The 27873-nt window shown below is 43.2% G+C and overlaps 1 protein-coding gene across 2 annotated transcripts in view; it reads right to left on the bottom strand.

Annotated features, from left to right (window-relative positions):
- Window positions 1-27873, bottom strand: part of RPN2 (ribophorin II) — a gene marked incomplete in the record, with an annotated part of 690715 nt that overhangs the window by 242337 nt on the left and 420505 nt on the right. For both annotated transcript variants that reach the window (XM_044090218.1, XM_044090217.1), the window contains 1 exon segment: window positions 26725-26800. In XM_044090218.1, the coding sequence (XP_043946153.1) occupies window positions 26725-26800 (76 nt within the window).

The following is a 27873-nucleotide window of genomic DNA, read 5'->3' on the forward strand; positions in this document are numbered from 1 at the left end:
CCTTGAGCAGAAGCCTTTCTCCTCTTGGCCTGAGGGGACAGGTTCTATGGTTCCGTAAGCCAGTAAGTCCTGGATAATGAGGGGAAGTAGGTGGAGTTGGTTTTTGGGTGGGAAAAGGATGCCCTGTGGTGTTGGCCTTTCTTGCCAAAAAAGGAAATATCCCTTTTCCACTATAGCCAGCACCCAGTGGTCTGAGATGATTGTTTTCCAGAGGGCAAGGCAGTAGGAGAGAAGGGTTAGGCAAGGCAGTCACACATTGTTGGTATTATTCTGTCTTTAAAGGGCTGTCCACTGCTAGGCTTTGAACAGGTGGGCCTGGTAGAGGTTGCTTCCTGGTTCCTTTCCTATGTCTGGAAGACGAATAGGTACCTGCAGAGGGGGTTCGTCAGACATAGGTGGTCTTGGCTGGGCAGTTTCTGTAGTACTTTGTTATTGCAGATACCAGAAGGTGCTTAATGTCTTGAAGCTCCTTGCTCTTCTCCTGAAGGTTCTTAAACAGCTCTGCAGACTGTTTTCCAAATAGGAGGTTGTGGTCTAGTGGGGCATCGAATTTTGAATTTAAAATTCTCGGGAAAAGGTGGCGGCCTAAGCCATAAATATCTGCAAAGTACAGACACAGATGCAGCAGATCTAGCAGAGGTCTCTGCTGCATCAAAACTGCATCTGACAGAGTGTCTGGCTACCAGGTTCAGTTTTGATGCTACTTCTACCTTGCTGCAAGAATCAGATAAGGAGGATAGTAGAGTGGATGCTTGTGTTACCAAGTCCAAGGCATAAGGGTTTGGTAATTAACAGCCCTGAAAGTTAGGGTGTAGGAGGTATAAAACTTCTTCCCCAGCCTGTCCATACTCTTGCTGTCCTTGTCAGTGGGCAGAAGTGACAAGGATGGGATCAGTCTAGACTGCTCATCTGGAGCTACAACTACTACAGCAGGGTCTGCCAAGGGAGGTTTTTCTAGGAATTTGTGATCATTAGGCACCTTGTAGAAATGGTCAGGTCTCTTTGGAGTAGGGGGCTGAGAATCAGGATTTCTAGAAGCTGATGCAAATGCATCTAGGTATCGGGTATAACAGGGGGGGATGGCAAATGAGAAGTGGGAGTCCACCTGCAGCAACTTAAAATATCTTTTTTGAGTTTCAGTCATTTGGGAAGTATCCCATTTAAAATATCCCTTCATTTTAGTAATAGTTTCCCCAAAAATTATGTCTTCTGGAGGAGAGCCCCCTTCTATGGATTCCTCACCTGGGGAGTAATATTCTAGGGGGAAGGTTATCTGAGATGAGTATGCAGACTTATCTGATGATGAAAATAAACCCTCTTCTTCCTGAGGAATGGGAGGGATGACTGAAGTCACTGAGGCATGCCTAGGGCCAAGTACTGGGATAGTGGTAGGTGAGGAGACCGAGGGCCTAAGGGCAATGAAGGCCTGCATTAAGGACCATGTGAAAGATTGCCAGTCAGGTTGTCCTTCAGGAGAGGAAGATAAATGTTTTCTTTTTTGCTTTCTTTTTAAAGGGGTAATTTTGGGTGAGGTTGAAGGCCTACATCTGGGCCCTGAGCTAAAAGGGACTCAGATTCCTGAATCGGGGATGGGCGTCTGGTGGAGCCTTGTTCCCTCTCGACTTTGATAGTAACCGGTGTCTGAGTATCCTCTGTGGACGTGCCTGCCAGAATTTCTGAAGTGGCTTCCTCAAGGGAAAATGCCAAAGTAGACGGCTCAAGTGGATGTCTCTCAACCCCTGTATCAGCAGTTGGCGGTGCGTCCAATGACGGAGGCGCAGAGGTAGAGGGCTGTGAAACTTTGACCATTCTTCTTGGTGGTTCCACCTGGGGGACATACTCCAGATCCATTTTTAAAGCTATCTTTTTAAGCCTTAGATTTTCCAAGTATAAGTTAAGGGCTGCCAGACGGCTTCTGAGCATTTTGGGGATGAAGGATTGGCAAATGGCACAGGAGGTATGGCCATGCTCCTGACCTAAACAGAATACGCAAAGGTCATGGGTGTCTATGTGGAACTTGACGTCCGCATCAGCATTTACTCTTCCTAGCGGGCATCAGCTAGGAACAAACAAGCAAACCAGGCTCAAGTGAAAATAATTGAAAGAATTCCCCAACGGGGTACTTATCTTTAGATGTCTTGAAAGCAGAGAAACAATTGATCTGACGTTTGACTGCTGCAGAAAAGTTTGGAGGTCTGTGCGTGCAGACATCACATTTAAGGCCCCTGGTTTATGGCCCTGCGTGTGATGTCCCATGTACCAACAGCAATAGGCTTACAGCTTTTGTATAAGAGTCGATGTTCGGATCGCCTGAGGCACAGAATCCTGCAGTAAGAATACAGTAACATGGGAATAGAAGGACATCAGATCTTTACTCAGGAAGCCATAAGTCAGTTGTGAGACACTCCACACCTATTTTTTTTTTTATTACACATTACAGTAGGTGATATGCTTTCTCATGTGGTGGGTGTAGATCATAGTATAAATTGTGTGCTATGTCTAAGACGCAAGCAAGGCTGTACGTGCACATACATATATTCAACACATCATAATACCTAGTGCCATTTTGAAGGAGCAGCTACGGATTAAGCATGCAAGATCTTAGTCATTATCTGTATATAAGTTATTGAATTAGAGTCAATAATCAACAGTAGTAATGTGTTTGTATGAAGTAAAGCTGCCTGAACAGTACCCACAAAGACTCATTTATTCATGTCCTAGACAAGACAGTGACATGGTGTCAGAACCGGGATCGAAGAGAGAAGAATATTCGGAGCCATGAGGTGCAAAGATGACAGTGAAGGTAAAACAGAGAGAAAAATGCATAAACATAGCCAGAACGAAACAAAAGTAATGATAAATAACACAAACTATTTACTCAATACAAAAGACAATAAAAAGGGGCATTACAAGGACACAAGCCACATTATCGGGCAAGTGGAAAGTACAAAAAGGGTTGTTGACTAAAGGAAATGTTTAAGATAAAAATATTTGATAGAGCGACTAACTGTAAAGCAAAATGAGCATGTTTAAGGCAGAATGAGTATGTTCAAGGTAAAGTTGGGCATGTTTAGAGTAAAATGAGCACAAGAAAGTATATTGGGCGTAAATTAGCAAAACGAATATAATAATGAAAAAATAAAGGGCACATTGAGCAAAATAAGGCAAGGTGACTGTATGTGTTTTGGCAAAGTGCTCTATCTGGGCATAACTACCACTTCGCATTATATCAAGGCATAACTAGAGTTATTTGAAGTATCAAAAGTGCTTACAGTGTGCGCTTATTGCTGTGCACGTATTTCAAAGAGTTTATTGTGTGTAAAGTGCAACTACTTCGTGTAATACAGTCAAAACATAGCCATTTCGAGAAGTTTCTTGTGCTGGGTGTGTCTATTCACAAAGTGCCGCCATTACAGAGTGCTTCTTGTACTGTCAAGAGTTGCCTAGGAAGGTAACGCCATTTTGGGGACATTTCAGTGTGCTGTATGCAGTTATTCGCAATGTGCAATTTCTTCGAAGAGTTAATGGTTTAAGGCAACAGATGTTTGATTTATTAACATTGTGCAGGTACTTGGCATGTTTCTTACACTGATAAGAGGCGTATTCTTACAAAAGACAACATTACAAGAGTATTACAGTGCTTGTGAGTTACTCAGTTGCATCGTAAAGTTCTCAAATGTTTCTTAAAATGATAAATTACTTTAGCAAATGATAGCAAATGACTGTAGCATTTCTGCCTCTACCGATAATATTACAAAAGTGCCAAAACACCCGATAAGTTTGTTTCACAAAGTCCAGTTATTTGAAAGCATTAAGAGTTTGTTTATTCGCATAATTCCAAAAAGCCCAACAAAGGTACAAGCTCAAAGTACAAAGGCATTGGACAATTACTGGCATTAATTCTGGCATATGTGCATGTGCGTATGTTTATGCTTGTTTGCAAAACCCTTTGCTGGTATGTGTTAATATGGCATACAGATTTTGAAAACCCCTACCACTTGTATTTGATCAGAACACTGCAGAGAAAGTACAGTTTTGTACCTACCATAAATGTAGATGTTCGAGTGTATACAATGCTGCAGTCATTACACTTGGGTTATCCTGCCATCAGGCGGTTCTCCAGTTGGCCTGAGTTCCAAAGTCCAGCGTCGGTTGCTGTCGCCTCCTCCCTGACGTCAGTGCGACAGGGGTATACAAGATGCAGCCGATGCCATTTTCTTCAGTTTTTCTTGCCCCAGATGTCGGGTGCCCCCAAATAGGTAGGCAATTCAAATTGCTAATAAAACATACATAAGAAAAGCAAACAACTTTCAGTTACCAGCAAATACTCCCCATAGGTAGTAAAGGGTAGAAGACATAGGTACGTACCAGAAAGCAAGAAGGGGGAAGGAGGGAGGGTAACCTGGACTGCAGCAGTGTATACACTCCAACATCTACATTTATGGTAGGTACAAAACTGTACTATGTTCATCGTGTTACACTGCTGCAGTCATTACACTTGGGTAGAATCCCAAAGCTGTGGTACATTGGCTGGTTCTATAAGGCATTAGGGGTGGCTATAAAGCCCTGCAGCACTGCAGTGGCGAAGCCAGCTCTGGATTTAGAGTATAGAGGCAGATGGTAATGCTTGGTGAAGGTATGCACAGAACTCCAAGTTGCTGCTTCCAAAATATCCTTGGTAGGTACTCCTCTGAGGTACGCAGTTGAAGTGGCTATTGCTCTGGTGGAGTGAGATTTAATGCTGCTAGGTACAGGTTTTCCATGGTGTGTATAGCAGAAATGTATACAATGTCCTATCCATTTTGAAATAGTCTGTTTTGAAATGGCTTTTCCCTGTGCTCCTGCAGCATATGCTACCAATAATTGCTCAGATTTTCTGAAAGCTTTGGTTTTGTCCAAGTAGAAGCGTAACTGCCTGTGAATGTCCAAAGAATGCAGTAGTCTATCCCCTTTATTCTGTGGTTTTGGATAAAAAGTTGGCAAGTGAATAGTTTGGTTTAGAGCCACACTTGATACCACCTTTGGCATAAACGTAGGGTTAGTTCTTAAAGACACCCTGCCCTGGTGGAAAATGAGGAAAGGTTCCACTGCCATTAGTGCCTGTAATTCTGAAACTCTTCGTGCGGATGTTATTGATAGGAGCAGAGCAGTTTTCCAAGAGATATATTTTAATTCTGCTGTGTTAGCTGGCTCAAAAGGAGGTAAAGTTAATTTTTCCAAAACAAAGTTGAGGTCCCAAGTTGGAGTAGGTGCTCTACGGGGTGGTCTTATGTTTTTAGCCCCTCTGAGGTACTGTTTTAGCAAAGGATTAGAACAAATTGGTGTATCCGTGTTGTAATGAGCAGAGATTGCAGAGGCATGGATCTTGATGGATGAAAAGGAGAGGCCTTTGTCCAGCATCTCATTTGAATATTGTAGTATCTGAGGAATGTTTGGGACAAGAGGGTCAAGGCTGTGAGCCTGGTTCCAGGCACAGAATCTCTTCCATTTATCCTAAGAGGCTTTCCTGGTACTAGTCCTTCTGGCCTCCAGAATAACATCCATAACAGCTTTGGAAGTGGCATTGCTTGTTTGACTAAGGAATCTTCCATGCAGCTACGTTTAAGGTCTTTAGCTGGCTGTGAAGTATCTGATTGTTGTGCTGAGTCAGCAGATGTGGGATTTGAGGCAAAATCCAGGGTGGTCCTTGTGCTAAGTTCTTTAAGATTGGGTACCAGTGCTGGCGTGGCCAATCTGGTGCAATCAGGATCATCTTTAGCTCTTCTTGCCTGGCTTTTATGAGTACCTTTGGAAGGAGAGGTAGTGGTGGGAAAGCGTATACTCGTAGGTTTTTCCAGCTGAATGAGAGGGCATCCACTTTCCATGCTTGTGGATGGTAACTCCTTGTGCAGAAGTTCTGTAGCTGGCAGTTCATTGGGGATGCAAACAGATCTATGTCCGGGCTCCACCATTTCTGTGTTATCATTCTGAATATTTGTGGATTCAATTCCCATTCGTGGGGATCCATGATGTTTCTGCTTAAGTCGTCTGCCAGTGTGTTTTTCTCTCCTGACAGGAATTGTGCTTGCAGATGAACTTGATAGTTTACAGCTGTGTTCCACAAGGTCATGGCTTGTCTGCAGAGGGGGTAGGAGTGAGTGCCCCCTTGCTTGTTTATGTACCACATAACTGTGGTGTTGTCTGTCTTCAGTAGTAGTTGTCCTGGATGCAGCAGGTCCTTGAAAGCTATAAGGGCATTCTGTACAGCTAGCATCTCTTTTTGATTGATGTGAAGATGCCTTTGTTCTGTGGGCCACTCGCCCTGAATACATTTTCCTGCCATGTGTGCTCCCCAGGCGTAATCTGATGCATCTGTTGTCAGTGTTTGCCTGGCTGTGGGTTGAGTAAAAGGCCGTCGCTTGTTGAGGTGACAAGCTTGAGCCCACCATCGAAACTCCTGTTGAAGGCAAGGAATTAGTGGTATAACTGTTTCCAAACTTTGACAGTGTTGAGACCATACACTCTTTAGGTACCATTGTGGTTTCCTCATATTCAGTCTGGCATATGGAATTAGTAGTATGCAAGATTCCATGTAACCCAAGGCCTGCAGAATTTTTCTTGCAGGGAGTTGGGTCTTTGTTGCCATCAATTGAAAATACTGAGTCAGTTGTCTTTGCTTTCTGGCATGAGATAAGCCATCTGGGCCGTTGTGTTCAAGCTGGCACCCAGGAATATTATCTCTTGTGAGGGCACTAGTTCTGATTTCTTTTCGTTTACTGTGTACCCCAGGCAACTTAATAACTTTTTTTTACAAACGTCACATGCTTTAGATTAATGTCCTTGCTCTCTGCTTGAATCAGGCAGTCATCCAGGTACGGATAAATCTGAATTCCTTTCTGTCTGCAAAATGCAATTACTGGTGCCAGGCACTTTGTGAAGACCCTGGGTGCAGTAGATAAGCCAAAGGGCAGTGCAGAGAATTGATAGTGCATTGAACCAGCTATGAATCTGAGGTATCTTCTGCAGTTTTGTCTGATAGGGACATGCAGGTATGCCTCCTTGAGGTCCAAGGTCACGAGCCAAGCTTTCTTGCCCAGCATGGGAAGAAGCTGCTGTAGTGTCAACATTTTGAATTTCGGAACATCCAGGTAAGTGTTTAGAGAAGAAAGATCCCCAGTGGGCCTCCAGGCTTTGTCCTTTCTGGGAACCAGAAAGAGTCTTGAGTAAAATCCTTGTCCTTGCTCCTGTGGTGGTACCTTTTGAATAGCTCTCATGTCCATGAGTGCTGTAATTTGTTTTTGTGCCTCTGCCCATTGATTTGGTGGCAGATTTGGCATTCCTTTTAACCTTGGCAGAGTGTGAAAGTGGAACCTGTAACCTTGAGATACAATGTTGAGAACCCATTTGTCTTTGGTGATCATATGCCAATTGTGATAGAAAAGTGCCAGTTTTCCTCCCAAAGGGGGCTGCCAAGAGAGAGCTGTTTGGCAGCTGTAGTGGGAAGTCATTGGGACTGCTTTTTATATGGTTGAGGCCTGACTTCCCCTTCTTTCTGGCCTGATGCACCCCATTGTCGAGGCCTGTAAGGACCTTGTGGTCGACCTCTACCTCTTGGACGTCTGTATCTGCCCCTTTGAGGTCTGTCTGTAACTAGAAAGGACCAATTCTTAGTTGGCCAATTTCTGCTAAATCGTGGAGGCTGAACCTGTAAGAAATCCTTCACTGTTTGCATAGATTTTGCCTTATCCTCCATTTTCTTAATACCTCTTCTGCCTTAACTCCAAATAACACATACTGCTGCAAAGGTGCATCCAATAATTTTGCTTTAACATGATCTGGTAACGCATGTTCTTTTAACCAAGCATGTCTTCTAATGACAGAGTCTGTAACTGCTGCTCTACAGGAGGCCTCTAAAGAATCAAAACCACATTGCAAAGTATGTTTTCCCACTTGTTCAGCTGCATGCAATAAATACTGCATTTCTTTAAAATTAGGAGGATCTGAATCTGGAAGCATTTTTTGTTTCAACTGAGACATCAAAAATTGCTGATATTTTAGCATGTGAAACTGGCAATTTAAGGCTCTCATTGCTAAAGTTGCAGACGTATATACTTTCTTTCCCCATCTGCCTAATGCTCTGGAATCTCTGTCAGAGGGAACTGGATTCTTGACTGATGAGGCCTTAACCCCTTTGGGTCCCTGAGAAATAGTTTCAGGGTCAGCAACAGGGCTTTTATACAGAAATTTGTGAGAGTCAGGGACTCTGTAGTATCTGTCAGGTTTAACTGGGGCTGGGGGTAAGGAATCAGGATTTAAGCTGGATTCAGTATACACATCATCCACTACATCTAACACTGGCGGAATAGCAAGGGGTCTGTGTTGAGGTAATAAAAGCCTTTTCTTGGATTCTGAGTAATCCTGACCTTCCCAATGGAAATGCTCCCTCATGGTATGTAAGGTTTCCCCAAAGGAGTAGTCCTCAGGCGGAGAGGCTGATGGAACAGATTCCTCAGCATCAGAATCCTCATAAGGGGGTAAAGAATATCCTAGGTCTGAGGATGAGTCTGAAGAGATGGACACCTGGTCGGATGAGTCATAGTCTGCATCCTGTCTAGCTAGGCCTTTTATCATGAGGGGGATGGGACCCCCTGATCAGAGTGATTAGGTCTTCGGCCATTTTCAGCATTTGTTTCTTAGGCATGGAGGCCTGTCCAGGAGAATGCTGAATTTGTTTCTTTGTTTTTAAAGGAGGCTTAGACTTAGCAGAGGCTTTAATGCTAAACTGAGTAGGTCTGAAAACACCCTCTGAAACTGCGGGTTGCTCAGCCACTCCGGATCCCTCTGAAGGGATAGTTTCGGTAGGCTGAAAAGCTTGTTCGTTCGAAGGCAGAGCCATCTCCACGTGGGAGTCGGAGGCGGCCTGTGGTTTTGCAGAAGTGGTAGTCAGGGGCTGCGAAGGCGCCTCACTGAAAACCAGAGAACTGTCGACTGGCCTAGAAGAGGCTTCGTCGTCAGTTTTGGGCCTCAGATGCCTATCCTTGTCTTTGCGCTTTTTATGTATTCCGGTCGTCTGAAGTTCCAACGGCATGGTGTATTTCAATTTTCTGCCAAAATAATGTCGGGCAAAATCAAACAGACGTTAAACAGTGCGCTTGTTAAACCTAGCACAAAACTGACAACCAGTGACATTGTGGTCTGGACCTAGGCATGGGATACAGCAGGAATGGAAATCCTTATAAAGTATTTGCTTCCCACAAGAAATACAGTTATTAACTTTTACTGACATAGGTCTGAGGCAAGAAAAAGTTTCCCCAACGGGGTACTTAGCTTTGTAGAAGACTTCGGTTCTGGATTCAGAATGAAAATCTCAGGAGTCGGCTGACCGGCACTTGCGAACTGCTTTTGCTTCAGGCACCACGCGGCAAGAAAGACTGAAGAAAATGGCGTCGGCTGCATCTGGCGACAGCAACTGATGCTGGACCAAGACTTTGGAACTCAGGCCGACTGGGGAACCCAAGTGTAATGACTGTAGCAGTGTAACACGATGAACATCTGGTGAGTATCTGAGCAAGAATACATTTTTATACATGGAACTTATGCAGATAGAGATGCATGCACAAGGGCACTCATTTTTCTAAACCTAGCTGGGTCAGAGGCCATAGAAATAGAGCGTTCATTTGTGTATGCACCAGCAGCATATGAAGGAGAAGGTGCAGACCGCCATATTGTTGTACAAGCTGAATCAAAGGAAGACCCCAAGTGTTGGAAGCACAAGTTCAGAGAAATGTGTAACCCCCAGACGGATATTACATTAGAAAGGCATTTGTTTTATACAAGAGATCAAAAACCAGGGGAAACATTTGCAGTTTATATAACAGACTTGAGAAACAGAGCTAAGACGTGTCGGTTTGGTGATTTAAAAGATGAGCTTATAAAGGACAGGCTTGTATATGGTATTAACTGTGCTGCTGTGAGAAAGATTTTACTTCGTGACAGTGATTTAACGTTGAGCAAGGCCATAAGAGATTCGTCAAATCCATGAGGTGACAGAAAAACACACAAGTATGCTTGTGAGTGACAAGAGCATGGTTTCCTTTGGTTCCAGAGAACATGTAGATGGTATGCAACACATGGCAAACAAGTACAGGCCTAAGCACGTCACAGCTACAAGGTTTCCAAAGAAGGCACACAGCTTTCCAGAAAGTTCTAAGAAAGGTGTCAGCTCCAGCACCTGCTCAGTGCAGTACAAGCATGAATCAGCAAAACCCTAATCTAGCTTTACTGTTAACTGTCGCAAGTTGTGGTGCGAATCATGAGTCTAAAAAAACAGAAGTGCTTAGCATATGGTCAGCAATGTCAAAAAGTATACAAAAACGGAATCATTTCCAAAAGTTTTGCAACTCAAGTAAGCCTTACACAGTTGTAAAGAAAGGTTGCACAAAGAAGCAAGTTGATCAAGTAGAGCTGAAGCAGTCAGCTTTTTATGTGGATGGTGTATCAGTGCTTGGTGAAAGAGATGGTGGAGTGAACTTAAGTGAAGCATTTTGTACTGTCATGATTAATGGAAAATCTACAGGGCTCAAAGACACTTGTTCAAAGTGTAATGTTATATCAGCAGACACACTTGCTAGAGTGAGAACTAATGAACAACTCAATGTAACCAGTATTGCGAGACTTGTTGCTTATGGAGATGAACAAATTCAGACCGAAGGTTTAGTGATGCTTTCATGTTATTTGGCCGAGAACGGTTACAACTTGTTATTCTATGTAGTCCGAAGACCACTGCAATCTTAATTGGGTCTCAAAGATAGTTTGAGGATGAATCTGCTTTCTTTTGCTAAAGCAGTACATCACACAAGTGCATTTTTGAGTTCTAGTTTTTCAGAAGCCATTTTCTCAGAGTATGCTGATGTTTTCGATGACAAATTGGGAAAATTTCCAGTTGTATATTCCATGAAGTTAGATCCAGAGGTGATTCCAGTAGTCAGACCAGCAAGAAGAGTTCCAATAGCAATGCAAGATAAAGTTACGGCTTGGTTAGATAAAATGGTGCAGCAAGGTATGATTTGTACAGTCACAGAACCAACGGAATGGGTGTCATCCATGGTTGCCGCTCACAAAAAAGGCTCAAACAAAATCAGAATATGCATTGACCCAAGGGATCTGAGCAAATCATTAAAAAGACTATCATCCAATGTGCACAGTCAAAGAGGTTGCAGCTCTAATACCGAATGCCACTGAATTTTTTGTTTTGGATGCATAGTTCATTTTGGCAAGTGATGCTGGATCGCAAATCCTCATCTCTAACTACTTTTGGTACTCTGTTTAGCAGATACAGATTCCTAAGGATGCCATTATTAAATTCTGCAAGTGAAGTTTTCCAGCATGCAATGGAGCAAATTTTTTCGGGTTATCCCTGTGCCATAATAGTAGATGATCTATTTGTTGAAGGCAATGGTGAAGCAGAGCATGACAGAAACCTACAGAAAGTTATAGGCAGAGCACGTGAAGTAAACTTGAAGCTCAATTCTCTGAAGGGCAAATCCAGACTTCCACAAGTTGTGTACATTAGACATTTATTTACGAGTACAAGCTTGAGACCTAACCCGACCAAACAAGCAGCTACTCTTGAAATATCAGCACTAAATAATGTGCAAGCTCTACAGAGTTTTCTGGGAATGGTCAATTATTTAGGCAAATTTATAACAGACTTCAGTCAGCTGATATCATCTTTAAGAGAGCTCACATGCACAAATGTTGCTTGGCCATGGTTAGATCATCATCAGAAGGCATTTGAAGAACTTAAGCAGAAAATTGCCACCCCACCTACGTTAAGATACTCCGATGTGAACAAACCAATTATTCTTTCTTGTGATGCTTCAAAATTTGGTCTAGGCACCGTTATACTTCAAGAGGGCAGACCAGTAGCCTATGCATCTAGAACACTAATGCAAACTGAGATGCAGTATGCTCAAATTGAAAAGGAACTGTTGGCAATAGTATCGGCATGCTTCAAGTTTCATGATTACATTTATGGTCGGGCTATTCAGACTGAAACTGATCATCAACCTCTAGTTACTATTCTAAAGAAGCCTATGCATTCCGCGCCAACGTGATTACAAAGAATGATGCTCAAATTGCAGAAGTACAATTTCAAAATGGTCTGCACTAAAGGCAAATTGCTTTATCTGGCTAATACTTTATCTAGATCTCCCAGGATTATGAGAGAACAGCTTAAAGCAGAAACTTTTGACTTTGATGTGATGTCAGTGCGTAGTTTTTCCACCACTAGACTTGATGAGTTAAGAGATCATACTCAGACTGATCCGATTTTGCAGAAGCTTAATCACTATATTAATGTCAGATGGCCGTCAAAACAATCTAGTGCATCACCTGAAGTGGAAACATATTTTCCTTACAAGATTAATTGTTGATGGAAGATGGCATTATTTTCAAAAGTCCTAAAATCAGTGTTCCTGCTTCCTTACAACAGGGATGCATCCAGACTTTGCATCATGGTCACCCAGGAACCACATCCACTAAGAGAAGAGCATAAGAATTAGTACTTTGGCCTTCATTACCGAAAAACATTGACAGAGTTCTTTCTACTTCTTCGGCATGCAATAGTACCAGATCGCATTTGCAAAGAAAACTGCTTCAGATAAGTCCAATTCCTGAACTACTTTAGTCTACTGTAGCAACTGATATCTTTGAGTTGATCAACTCTACTTAGCTTTGGTAGACTCTTATTCAAATTGGTTTGCGACTGATCTAATACTTAACCTAACCTCAACTGCTGTTATTACCAAGCTGAAACGTCATTTCTCAGTTCATGTTAGTCCACACAAACTTTTTTCTGACAATGGTACTCAATTTACTAGCCAGTTGTTTCAGAAATTTGCAAAAGAATGGGACTTTGTACAGGTCAATAGTAGTCCTGAATATCCTCAGTCCAATGGTCTAGCTGAAAGAACAGTGCAGACTGCAAAGCAATTATTTGAAAAGTCAAAGTGTTGCAATACTGATGTGTTCTTGAATTTAAACTCAGAAACATACCTTGTGATGATATTCCTGGGTCACCCTGCTCAAAGACTACTTCCCAGGCAAACTAGAACTACGCTACCTATTTCTTCAAGTTTGTTGCAGCCTAAGTCGAGGAACACTAAAACCATCAAGGATCAATTGTTTAAGAAGTGTAATATCTAGAAATCTAGTTACAACCGATCGAGCAGATTACTTTGTCCATTGAGGGAAGGAGAGATGGCATGAATTCAAACAACAATAGGATTTGATCAAATAGGGCAGATTACAGGCATTTGTGCCGAGCAGAGATCTTACTTGGTAAATTCTGAAGGCATAGAGTATAGGAGGAATCTCAGACATCATCTTCCTGTACCAGAATCATCATCATTGCAATCACAACATTGTGTCTGTGATGTGGACTCTAAACCAAAGAGTGAGTCAGACACTATTTCCAGACCAGAATGCGTTCAGAATTCTGACTCTATGCCAGAAAGTGATTCAAACATTCCACAGATTAATCACTTTACAGAAACTGTTCCAGTTGCTAAAGTTAACACTTCATTTTATGTTAAACAATATGGACAGATATCTAAACTAAGTGTGATATACGCAGCGACGTGGACTTGACTGTACATACCTATATGTTTGAATATTGTATAATGTATGACTAAAAAGATACCTGTGATTTCTGCATGCAAAACAGTTTCATAACAATTGCATGGTCTATTTCTTAAAGAGGGAGGATGTAGATCATAGTATAAAATGTGTACTGTGTTTTTAAGAAGCATGTGAGGCTGTATATATATTCCACATGTGCAAATACCTAGTACCATTTTGAAGGAGTAGCTAGGTAGTAAACATGAAAGATCTTAGTCATTAGTTGTACACAAGTAGAGTCAATAGTCAACAGTAGTAATGCGTTTGTATGGAATAAAGCTACCTGAATAGAACCCACTAAGACTCGTTTATTCGTGTCCTAGACACAAATGCAACAGTGGGGTTGTGAAGGTTACATACATGGCTTCTGGAGAAGAATGATGCAGGGCTGATCTCAACCTGCTCCAGATAAACACTCATATGTACAAGGTGGAAAAGAACAGGTAGGTAGGCTACTCCAGAGTGGACTTCATGAGACAGATGGCCTTCCCAGGAGGAGTCCTCATGAGGAAACATGAGGAAAAAACTGCTACTTCCCTCACACATGCACAGTTTCCAGAATGAAACCTCTGTCGCTTCATAACTTAAACACAACCAATGATTCAGAACAAGAGGAAGACAAATGCCTCCAAAAGAACATTTGCTGTACTCATGTTTTGCTGGTCAGAGATGGAACGTGAAACAAAGAATGGGAAAACACTCCTAAAATGTGTGGCCTAGGCCAGAGAGCACAGATGCTGTTGCAGGACTTGGTTCATGTACTGAAAGCAGCTGTTTCCCCAATTTCCTCCATACCTGCTTAGTTATTTCCAATAATGTGCAGTGTAAGCCATCAGAGAACAATACAGTGTCTTTAAAGTCTCAGGGCCCAAACATTGAACATTAAGTGACAGCAGTAACCAGCTCAATCCTCACTGCAAGTAGCCAACAAATCAGAGAGAAGTGAAAGAAGGCAGATGCTGTAAGTCAATGTTCAGATCCAGGATCTACTGTGGGGCTTAATGGTCGACTCCTTGCATGCCCAAGGAGCATTTAAGACCAATAACAAATAAGGAACAGCAACAATATAAGTAAAGGTCTCACTCCCATAAGTAAACACCCAAGAATACTCATCTCCACTCAGACTTGCGAATTTCAAAGATAAGCAACAGAATGATGAGAAGATGCTGAAAGAGAATGAAAGCTATCATGGGATACTGGATCTTGGACCCCGAACCAAGGCAGGCTTTAAACCTTAGGACTGAATCCATGTTCTTTACCTTCTGCCTCCTATGCTCGTGCATGGGATCTCCAGATGAATGCTGTAGCTTCTACCTGTACAGAGTTGGCCTTTATCACTACTAAAAAATAAAATCAAATTATGGGGAGGAGCTTCCTTAATCACCAGCAATTCATGGGGGGTTGGTTTCATCATCTTTTCTAGAAGCTTTAGGGTGAGAAGTTACCTAAATCTCTGATGTGAAGTTCACTTCTAATCCAAGGCTGGACCAAAAAGAGCCCCTACTCTGCCCGAAAAGCACAGTCAGACCTTGTGACAGTTTCTATGAAAGAAAAAAAAAACAAAACAATGACATTAAATGGAATGGTCTACTACTTTTAAGCCAGATGAAATGTGCCTGACACAAAATTAGGTATTTGAAGGTGTGCTGGCTTTATAGCAAATGACATCTAAACCATCCCTATTGCATCATTCACATCCTCAAGTATATAAATTGACTATGAAGATCACAGCTGATATGTGACCAAAAAGACAAAGAAAAGTCTGAGTCTGAACTCTAATCTGCATCTCCACATAGTTTAATGACTTCCAGGGCCCTCTCTGTAGGCAGAATGACAGGCACCAAAAATAATTCAAGGTCTCTCCTAATGGAAACTATCTTTTTGACTCGGACTCAGAAAAGACTTCTCTCCATTTTTTGATACTCACTGGGTCTACAATTATTGTAATACTTAATCCAGAGGTGCTACCAAACACCCCTCAATAGGGCTGTTAACAGTCAATTGTTCATATCGATGGCACATTATGTTCCTTCATTTGCAAGGTCTCAGTCACATTGACCGGATCCTGGTAAATAGTTTGGTGCAGGGCAAGACCAAGCAACAACACATTACTGAAAGTGGCGCTTAGCCACCCAAAGTGAAATCATGCTTCTGTATGTATTTCACAAAATGATGTGCTCAAAAGGCATTGCTCATGTCAATCAACGCCATCCAGATGCCTTGTGGAAGATGCATGATCCCGAGAAAGTCACTATCTTGAATTTGATGTGCCAGATGCACTCACAGAAGCTGTGGCCCAAGACAGGGAGGAGGTCACCTGTCTCATTAGGAAACAGAAAAGGTGGGAGTATAACCCTTGGCTTGTGCCCAAAAGAACAAAATCCACAGTTTCTTTGTGAGGTACGTTCTGGGGACTTCCACAACCTCTGTGGAGATGGTCTAACAACAACCTGCAATAAACACCAGAGGGAGACCAACAGCTCTAAGATCTAGCCAGTCTCCCAACACAAGAACCTACTAGTTTCTGGTGAATGTTCTATATATTGGGGAACATTAAGAACCATCCACCTCTGAACAATTCTGCAATCAGGAATGTGACTACTAGGCCAGAGGAGTTGCCCTCCTTCGGTAGCACTAAATATTCTTACGGCTGCAATCATTCTACGAGGGGTTTCTTAAGAGAGAACAGGAATGGCCTTGGGAAAAGAGGAGGTATCACAGAAAGACTCCACAGTGGTTAAAACAAGGTGCCATTTTCAAAGACTGTAAACCAGATACTGTACGGAATAAACAAAAAGAAAATAAATCAACAAAAGGAGATTCCAATACGGTCTGCCTGACATATTCTAAACCCTGCTTCCCCAATCACAGCATCAATGCAGAGAGACAATGGACCATCTGTAAACCTACTGCAGAGGCCATTGAGGTCTCTTACAAATCACTACTGATCCCAGACTTAGGAAGGTACCACTGTGCCTGGTAATTCATCTCTGCTGTTAACCACCCCTAAGCTTTCGCCTAATTTAACTCTTTTTAGCAGTACAAATGCCAGTCTGTATTCTGCCACTGCACTACTGAGCCTAAGGTGAAGAAACTTCAGTTCTTGTGTACAAAACAAGAAGTTATGTACTCACCATAACGTTCAATGTATATAGTCCATCTTGCCTTACATTCTTACCCCTGGGTTCGGAGCCGAACCTCGGCTTTGACTCGGCCATACTCTAGCTTGAAGTCTTCATTTGGCTCATGGGTAAGAGGTATCCCATCATGTAACAGGCCCATTCCCCAGATCCTGTTTGCTGCAAGCGCACACACAAATACTGAGAAGGAGAACAACCCCAACCGAAAGGACCACTAACACCTAGAGACTATACCTCCAGGTCCTCAAGGAGGGGGTAGGAGGGTGGGTAAGTAAGAATGTAATGCGAGATGGACTACATACATCGAACGTTATGGTGAGTACATAACATCTTGATGTTATGTAGTCCAATCTCGCCTTCATTCTTACCCCTGGGACAGCGTACTTGGCACCCTGACCTCGGGTGGCTCAGTGAAAAATACTCTAGCACTGTGGAGCCAAAGGAAGATCTACGTCTAGAGACCAGATCTAACTTGTAGCGACTAATAAATGTATGAGACGAAGCCCATGTTGCTGCAGCACAAATATCATCCATAGACATCCTAGCCTGAAATGCAGTAGAGGTAGCCACAGATAGTGTAGAATGAGCCTTCACTTTAAAGGGTAATTCTCTGCCATTGGAACCATAAATAAATGAGCCTTCACTTTAAAGGGTAATTCTCTGCCATTGGAACCATAAATAAATGAGATGCAATTGGAGATCCAACGAGACAAGGTTACTTTAGAGACAGGAACCTCAAGTCTAGTGTCTGAAAATGAGACAAACAGTTGATCTGATTTACTGAAATCTTTTGTCCTATGTAAATAGAAACGCAATTGTCTATGAACGTCTAGCTGATGAAACTTAAATTCTGCCTTGCTAGAAAATTCAGGAAAAAACATGCAACTCAATGGATTGGCTGATATTGACAATAGAAGCAACCTTTGGAATAAAAGAAGGATTGGTTCTTAAGGAGACCCTGTCTTTGTGAAACACCAAATAAGCTTGAAGCTCAGAGACCCGCCTAGCTGAAGTTATGGCTACCAAAAATACTATCTTCCATGACAAGAATTTTAGGTCACAAGTAGCTGCGGGCTCAAAGGGAGCCGAGATGAGCTTCTGTAAAACAAAATTGAGGTCCCATAGCATGACTGGATCAAAGACTGGCGGTCGGAGTAACATCGTCCCTTTCAGAAAGGCCCTACAAAGCCTATGAGCCATAAGGTTGAGCTCATTAGCAACATGAAAGGTAGAAATCGCTGCCAACTGCACTCTAACGGTTGCTGCAGCTGATCCCTGACTGAACAGTTGAGAAAGAAATTCTAATACTGCCGAAATAGGAGCTGTATAAGGATCAATATGTCTTTCACGGGCCCAAATGGAGAATCTCTTCCACTTACTGGAATAAATCTTCCTGGTAGAAGGCTTGTGGGAAGAAGACAGAATATGGACCACTTCCAGGGAAAAATCATAAAGCCTGACTAGGACGGAACTGGAGCAGCCAAGCTGTCAACTTGAGGGTCTGGATGGAGGGATGGAACTGTCCTGACATATGAGTCAGCAGATCTGGATCTGGGTCCAGAATCCAGGGGTCATCCATTAGAAAAGGTTGAAGGAAGGGAAACCAAATCTGACAAGGCCAGTGTGGGGCAATCAAGATCACTTTGCTTCCAAAAGACTGTGCTTTCTGAATGACCTTTGATATCAGAGGAAATGGTGGAAAGGAATAAAGAAGACCGGAGGGCCAATCGTGAACCAGAGCGCCCCTGGGTGTCTCCCCCACCGGGGGGATAAGGGTGAAGTAGCTGCTGCATTTGGCACTGAGGGGGCTGGCATACAGATCGCAGCAAGGCTGACCCCATCTGTGGAATATCTTCTTCGCAACATATATGTTCAGGGACCACTCGTAAGGCATTAGGATAGCGCTGCTCAGCCTGTCGGCAATCACGTTGGACTTCCCCGGTATATGCATTGCAACTAGAAAGCGTTGGGAAGACACCGCCCACTGCCAACCTTGAAGTGGCTCTCTGCAAAGGGGGTATGATTTGGTTCCTCCCTGCTTGTTCAGATACCATACCACTAACATGTTGTCCGAGTGGATTGCAATTGTCCCTAGAGGGAGAAAGCTCTGAAGTGCTTGCAAAACTAATAGCACTGCTCTCATCTCCAAGACACCGATATGCAAATGGGTCTCGTGATCCTACCACGTGCCTTGGTATGTCCTGCAGAGATAATGCCCCCCACCCGATCTGGGAGGCATCCGTGGTCACCGTGACAACTGGAGAAGATGGTACAAAAGGCTTGCCCAAATTGAGATTGCTGGACTGAAGCCACCAGCATAGATCTTGCTTGCACGTGTCCGTAATCAGAATAGAATGGGTGAGTGGACGATACTATTGTGACCATTGGGTGAAAAGCAGCCACTGAAGAACCCCCATGTGTAGTCTGGCAAGGGGAACTAGCATGATCGTGGCAGCCATGGTCCCTAATAACTTGAGGACCACTTTTGCCTTGACCTTCCTCAATGGTAGTAAGACGTAGACCTGCTGTTGTAGAGCCTGAATTCTCTCTTCTGTTAAGAAGGCCCTCATGAACACTGTATCTAGTTTGGTGCCTTATAAAGTGACACACTGCAAGGGCAACAAGGCAGATTTTTCCCAATTTAGAGTAATTCCTAACCTTTGGCACAGTGTAATGGTGGCGTCCTTGGTCTGTAACAGTAGATGCCTGGTGGTGACAGAAAGCAACTTTTTTATTTCTAAAGTTGCAGAATCCCTTTGACCGGGTGGAACATCTAGGATTCTCTTGGTTGGCGGGGGAGGAAGAGAGACGGGAATATGATATCCTCTGGAAATTAACTTTAAAACCCACTCGTCTTGGGTGACGTTTTGCCAGGCTTCTGGGAATAAAGAAATGCGACCCCCGACTGGCTCCAGAGACGCACTGTCAGGCCTCCTTTCAGGAGCGCTGGTAGGGAGAACTGTGAAAGGAATCATGGTCCCCCTGGTTACGTGGGCCTCTTCTGCCTCTAGAGCGGCGTCTATCTGAATTTCCACCCCCTCCCATGCCTCTGGAGGGGGAATCACTTTGTGCATCCTGAAAAAACCTCTGCGCTTCCTGAACCACATTTTCCCACCCTCCTGGCCCTTACAGTAAGGTCTAAAAGGCATGGAAAAACAGACTCCCATGGCAAACAGGGTTTTTCCTTCCTGCTCGCACCTAGTGAGTGTGTCCTTCACCTTGGTTCCGAATAACGATGAATGGTCAAATGAGGCGTTGGTGAACGTAGACTTGAAGGCCCCCGTGAAGTTACACAGGTGCATCCAGGAGCGTCTCCTAAGAGCGACTTCGGAACCCGCTGCCCTGCTCGCTCCCTCGGCTGCGCATGAGATCAGCCTCATGGAGGAGCTGGTAAGGGAATTTAGGGTAGACATCTGTGCATTTACCTTCTGTGCCACAGCATCAGAAACATTACCCTGTAGAGAATCTCCTAACTCTTTTAGGAGATCTCTCTGGAGCCTTGTAAAATGCGTCAAGTAGTTCAGCGACCGCAGAGTAAAGGCCGCTGAGGTAAACAAACGCTTCCCATACCTGTCCATGGCCCGGGACTCCTTGATAGGCGGATGGACAGTAGACGAGGTTTCGGCAAGTTCCTTCTTGGTGGCTGCTGCCACCACAATGGCATCTACTGAAAAGTCTTTCGTCAAATATTCCTTGTCTGTGGGGAGCCAACAAAAAGTGAATGGGTCTCCTAGGGACAGGTTCCACAGTGTCAGGAGTTTCCCCACATCTTTCGACAGACGAGATCTAGTAGTTCATCAAAAGGGGGAGACACCCAAGAGGGGGAAGGTTGAGACCCGAAAGCGTTCAGGAACACAGACTCCTCATCAGAAGGGGATTTGGAGGGCCAGCCGCCTCTCTGTTTCAAGATCTCCAGGATATCTGAAAAAGAGATATCTTCAGAAGACGACTTGGGGGACCCCTCTGACTCCTTGAGGTTGGTGTCCGATGTGAGAGACTCATCCGGGGAGTCTACGTGTTTCCTCTTACACAATCTCTTTCTGGCGGGCTCCTCAGGCAAAAACTCTGGGGAGACGTCAGAAAGTTGGGGACCACTCATGGAGGTATCCTGAGGCCTTGGGTCTCCGCTGTCCATGGATAGAGGGTGATGTGAAACTGACACCGGTGCCAGAGGGGGCAGAGTGTCGGTGCCGTAGGATGCAGCTGACGACCTGGCCAGCATGCTCCTCATAACCTCGAAGGCCAATCCTCCTCGGCTCCAAAGGTCGACTAACCGTAGAGGATACGGTAGTAGTCCTCGGCACTGACGACCGAAGCAGATGTCGGGTCTAAGCTCACCCGAGCCGAAGCACTGACAGGAAGGCTCGGAATCGATGAAGATTGATCCGAGCCCTCCCCCTTGGGTCCAACCGGGGGAACTGTGGACCCTCGACCAAGAGGATGGAACAGATGGGATTGGAGCAGAAATCAGAAGAGAGAGGCCAGGCGAAGCTACTGGAACTGACCTAACGGCACCTGATGGAACCGATAACTCTGGCTCCGAGGGCCGAGAAAGGCTCGGAGGAGGAACAACAAACGATGAAGGGGCCATGGTCTCCAGAGCAGACTGGGTTGGAGCTGAAATCAATTTGGCCAGCACCAATGACTGAAGCAGTTTCTTCACCATTCTATTAACGTCCTCGTCGGAAAGGGACCTGGAGGATACAGTTGGATATCTGGATCTCCCTACAGAGGGTGTCTGACGTGAAGGAGAACCTGGTCGAACTGGAGACCGGCTCCGAACCAAAATATCCGTGACCGGCTCCGAAAGGCTGGGAGCCGATACAGACTTGGTCAATACACCACCTTCTGTAGTCACTGAAGCCAATGGAGCCGAAGAAGGAGAAGCTGTTCTAACAACTTTCTCTGGCGGCTCCGAAGAAACAGACGGAGCCGGAGAGTGCGTCTTAGCAGTCTTTTTGTCCTTTTTAGCTGGAGAGGATATGGTACTGGAAGACTTAGCCAAGCCTTCCTTGAAGGAGTGTTTAAGCAGTCCTTTCAGAATGAGCTTGTTCTTACTCTCCCGTAGCACGCGGGGACTGAAGGAATGACAAAACAAGCAGGACTCTTGGAGGTGCATAGCCCCCAAGCAGTACATGCACTCAGAGTGCCCATCAGTCAAAGACATTTTATTGCTGCATTCAATACACTTCTTAAAGCCCGAAGGCCTGTGTTCCTTAGAATCCTTAGACATGCTGTATAAGGAGTACACACACAGACAAGCTGCAAACCACACTTACACACAAAAAACCTAACTAAACCACGCGCAGAAAACGAGAGCCTCTAACTAAAATGGCCTAGTAACATACGGGAGCAAAAACTACAGGGAGGACTAGGTCCTCTAATTTAAATGGGCCTAGCCCAGGGAAAATAAAGGCAGGATAACACCACTATCAGACGACAAAGACACTAAAAAAGTTACAAGTAACAGAAGCACAACACAAAGAGACCACACGGAAACAATGGGGAGGACTAGGTCCTCTAACTGAAACGGGCCTAACCCGTGAGAAGAAAGGGAGAGGATGGGATACCAAAAAACGGCCAACGAAAAAGGCCACACAACCAGCCAGAGAGACACACATACAGTAGCTATGAAATTAGCCTTTTTAGATCAACAAATATCCAAAACTTTTAGGAAAAAATATACACAGCCAAAAGTGAGACCACATCTGAGCATAACGAGCGACAAATGAGATCTGGGGAATGGGCCTGTTGCATGATGGGATACCTCTTAGCCATGAGCCAAATGAAGACTTCGTGCTAGATTATGGCCGAGTTGGAGACGAGGTTTGGCTACAAACCCAGGGGTAAGAATGAAGGCGAGACTGGACTACATAACATCCTCAGTGGTCTGTCCAGCAACTTTTTTTCTTGCTTTTAAGACTTGCACTTCTCTGCCAACCACCACCACCACCCTATTTTCATGTTATCTATAAATAGGTTGATCTTTTTCTCAATGCACTGTGGCAGTTCCAGGGAACACACACTGAAGTGCACTGGGCCACATGAATGATCCTACTAGCACTCATACTTACCTTTCTATAGCTGACACAATATCCTCTTTACCACCACAACTTGTGTTCTTTTCATCAACTGTTTCTCTGAACACTTATTTTCACAACAAAGAATGAACTCTTCTGTTTGTTAATAAGCCTCATGTGCAGGACAGAGTTGCAGACTTGTGAAGTCCAAGCAGATGACCGTCAGTGTGTACCTCTATCCATTTCACTTGTAACCCAGTCATGAAATGGGAATAAATCACTCATACTAAAAATTGTGTGGATACAGATAAATGGGAAAAAAAAGCTTTTGGGCCAGCTTTTACACACTAAAAATTAAATACCTTTTAAAGTAATTATGCTTTGTTGATGCGATTGGTCCCCCTAGACTAGTGGCCTCTTTTCAGGGGAGACCCGAGGTAGCATTCATATTGAGTATGGGTAATTTATCCAGGGCATCAGGGAAATTCCCCTACTCTTTGAGAACTAGACAGTGCCAGAAGAATGTTGTTAGTGCCTGGAGAATACGAAGGAGTAGTCATTGCTGTTGGAGAAATAATTTTGGAGAGATAATCAGAGCAAGATGAAATCATAGTTAACAGAGTTGGAGAGTGCAGGTCCAGATACAAAGTTAATGGAAAAATTAGTGAAGGACGGTGAGCCAAATGAAGAAGAGGAGGCAAGCTGAGTGAGTGGTGTGATAGCTCAGAGAAGTCAGATAATGAAGCCAGTAATTAAGTCTTATGAAGCAAGGGGCGACATGAAAGGCAAGGCTGTCCGTGTAGCAAATGCAGCAGACATAGGTTCATAGGTAGGTACTAGGCTATCGGCCCTGGGGCCTATACAAGCCCAGCCAAAAAGGTACCCTGGCTTTTGCCACCCAAGAAAATGATTTTCCTGTGCCACTGTCGAGCAGAGCCACAGAAGTGATTCCCTGGGGTGAATTTCCTATTTCCCATCCAATCATCAAGATTTTTCTTCAAGAGTGCTAATGAGGAGCTTTGTTTGATATAGATAGGTAGTTTATTCCAGAGTACGGGGAAGTCTCTGGGACAGGAATCTAGCCCTCTGGCATGTTCTGTTTAATGTGGTGACAAGGTTTAGGTCCCTACAGCATGTAGCTCGGAGGGATTGGGATTTCTTTATGTGGAGCATTCCCAACAGCTCTGGGTTTGACATAGCTTTGTATGTTAGGCAGAGATCACCTCTGAGTAGGCGATATGTGACGGAGTACAGCTGGAGTTTTTTGAGACGGTCTGCGTACAGCATCTGTTTGAGGCCGGTAATCTTCTTTGTGAGGTACTTCTGCGGCCTTTCCAGTTGTTGTAGATGTCTTGTGAGGTACATACCAAAAGGGGCATTGTACTCTATAATGGGTCTAATGAGTGATGAGTAGAGGGGAACAATGACCTCTTTTTTTCTGGATGAGAAACCACGTAGAAGGATTTCTCTTATCACACTTTCGGTGTTAAGTATACTACCGCCTATGTTGTAGTTCATGGGTACAGAGTTTTTACCAAAGGGGATGACAATGCACTTTTTGGCATTGAGCTTGAGGCCATGGCTTTGACACCAGGCATCTGTCTCAGCGAGGCCCTTTTGTAGGATGTCCACATTGTTAGGAGCTTCGATTATGGCTCCTAGTTTGCAGTCATCTGCAAACTTCATTAGCCAAAGACCTTCTGTGTTAGCCTGTACTTCAGAGAAGTAGATACCAAACAGGAGAGGACCCAGGACTGAACCCTGTGGTACTCCACTTGTCAGTGGTCTGAAGTCGGATTTGGAGTCTGCTACTTTCTCAGTGTGGGTTCTGTCAGTGAGCCAGTTGACAACCCAACAGAAAGTCAGAAAAGGATTATAAAAGACAGGAGAGAGTGACAGGGCCCAAATTCTGCAGCCTAAACTGACTACTGCAAAGCTGAGCTTGGGCAGCAGTATACAAGTATGTATTTACTTATTATTCTTGAATGATTGTCTACGAATCCACTGCTATAACAGCCTTTGACTGGGACAATGGTATTGTCAGTTTCAAAGGAAAGAAGGGAGAAGCAAGAATTCACAAACCTTTAAATCAGTTAATTTCTTACCCTTATTTATAGTACTGAAGTAGCAAGGCACACTATTACACCATAACCATGGTATGTAATTACCAGAAAAAAAACTTGCAAGCCTCTGGAACAGAAAACACATGCAACACAGTCAGGAGCTGGAGGACAGAATTTTGCAGAACATGCAAGTTTTCTTCGCTGAAAGAGAAAGGGACAACTGTGACAGTGCAGTAAACCTTGCGAGTGCAAAGAATAACCACAGAATCATTTTGTGTGTGGTACCAAAGATGTTTGTGCTGTTCTCATTAAGAAAGGTTAGCATGCAGTACAGATGCATGTGCATATGTCTCAACTGTTTGTACTTTTCAAAGTCCCTGGCTGTGGAAAGTATGTGTTCCTTATGAAGTGTATCACTTTTTTATCAAATGGAATACTCCAATTAACAAACAATGCTAATCAGCACAAAGAAAAATGGTCCTTTTTCCTCAGAAATGCAAGTTAATTTACACCCTCTAAGTTTGTCATTTTCTTAAATCACTAGTACTGAAGTGTCCTTGATTTTGTCACTTTTTGCCCTGTCCCTCCCTTATTCTTGCACTAACAGGCTGAACCCCATCACCCTGTGATACAATTAAAAATGTACATTGCAAAAAATACAGGAAGACAATGGAACATTGTCAGCTCACGATACTAGCAAAAATATGTTATTTACTTCCCGGCAATATTTTACATTGGGAACTCACCTTTCTGTGGTCATGCAGATAGTGAGCGAGCAGAACTGATTGATAGCATTTTATTTGGCACTGACAGATGGAGGTAGACAGTGACCTTAACCCTTTACACAAATGTCACAAAAAAAAAAGTTGCAAGTCACAATTATTCTTCTCATGGACACTTAGTTTCATAATAGGAAATTTTAACTATTACATTTTATTCACCCAAACTTTAATTTTTCACACTTAGCTCTTAGCTTTTTGGTTTTACTTTTCTACTTTTTTTGTTGAATGGTAATGGAGTGGCTGAATGATAACTGAACTGTGGGCAGCAAAGGATATTGTGGATAAAACAACTCTGTTTGCATTAAGTATTTTAATTTGGGACCTCACCACAGCTGATGGGCCAGTGATCTCTATTGAACATTTTCCCCACAACACAGGTAAAGATCTGTGATCAGAAGTCGACACTTCTGAATTCCCTAGACTTTCCTGGAAAAATATGTGAGCTGTAAGTTGAGCTCAACTTCTTTTTCACTGAGTGTGAGATGTGCTTTCCATGTGTTTATGTTCTTATTTCTTTTTTGCGCTTGCACACTATAGGAATTAGGAATGTGGTTAAACTACAGTGCAGTTATTAGTGGCCCTTTAAGTGAGGGGAAACAACACTGCACTGTGTGACAGCAGAGGCAGTATGACTTAGTATGAACTGGCCATTCATAAGGCAAGTCCCAATGTAACATATCACCTACTTCTCAACAATGTGTGTGTTGACATGGTTACACAATTGGGGATTTCATATGTGCTTTTCTTGAGTAAATCTTACTTTGCTTCTGTGTAGCAGGTGTTCAATAATGAGACACTTTTGTTAAACATCAGTTAAAGCAACAAAGCAGACATTCTTCTCAAGTCACACTCGCACAGAGAAGCACAATTAAAGGTATAATATTTAAAAAGAACTGACAAGCTAAAAAATGCTACAGACCTTCAGAAGAAGCACTTCAAAATCCATTATGAGAGACAAAGGTTGATAATGAAGATTAGCTCACTCATTAGACTAAAGGCAAAAAATGCATAAAACTCATCTTAGAGTGAACAGAATTTTTTATACATGTTTACCACTCACCTGCATGCCCTACATGAAAAACAACTGCACTTGGTGAAAAACTGAAGTTTGAGATGTTGGCACCCAGTTTAATCCACTGCAAAATTAAACAAAACATGCTTTAGTAAACGAAGCATACACAATGCACCTTACAAATGGATCATCACTGAAAATAAATACTGCTAAACTACTGTTAAGCAAGGTGTAGGTAAATTCATACATTACATCTACCAAAACTCATTTTAAAAACAAGAAACATCTTTACTGAATTCTCACAACACAGGTAATCGTAAAAACATACTGACATACTTTCACTTGCTTATCTGCACAGTCAATGTCACTCAGACATTACATGGCTCATTTCAGTTCCTGCCTTCCCTTAAACCTCCCTCTTCCTCCAGAAACATTATACTGCATGCATTGTTCCCACAATTCCCATTCTTTTCTATGTAATTTGCTCCTCCCATTTTCTAACGATCCCACTTCCAGTTATTTTATCTCAGTTACTATATTCACTATTTCTAGTACAGCTGGTTTACATTATTATTTCTATTTCTTGTAATTGCCTTTTGGTAGCTACCAGAATTAAACTCAGCAAGGCCTTACTATGCCTAGGCAATTCCAATTCTGTATCACAGCTCAAAAAATGATTTCCTTAGTGACACCAACTGGCTCATCCAGCATTTCTGACAGAGTAGTCCACAGGGAGATTTTAAAGTCTGCCAACTCATTACAGTCTCAAAAATATGCCCCCACTAACCTCTTTCTTCCCCATTACACCTCCAATATTTGCAATCTACCCAAGGAAAATGTATTTGGAGTCTGACAGGGGTATAGAAATACTTAAGCAAACACTTCCAAGCAAAGATCCTAAATCTTCTTTACTTTGTTGCACATTTGGGAACCATGTTTCTTTTGAATTAATTATGCAATCACTCTTATCAATCCTTTCTAACCTCCTCTGATCGATTCCTATAGTTATTATTTAGTATGTAGTATTTTATATACACTACTATGTATCCTATTTTTAACAGCAGGTTCTGTTCCAGATTCTACTTAAAACTCCATTAATGCTAGTCTTCTGCTTAGGATCCCCCATTTCTTTCTCTGCCTATATTCTAATATCAGTCCTTGATAGGTAAGGCAATCTCTAGCCTGTAGTCCAAATGA

The sequence above is a fragment of the Protopterus annectens genome, chromosome 12.part0 (assembly GCF_019279795.1).
Source record: "Protopterus annectens isolate FY-2018-M chromosome 12.part0, PAN1.0, whole genome shotgun sequence".
Taxonomy (NCBI): domain Eukaryota; kingdom Metazoa; phylum Chordata; order Ceratodontiformes; family Protopteridae; genus Protopterus; species Protopterus annectens.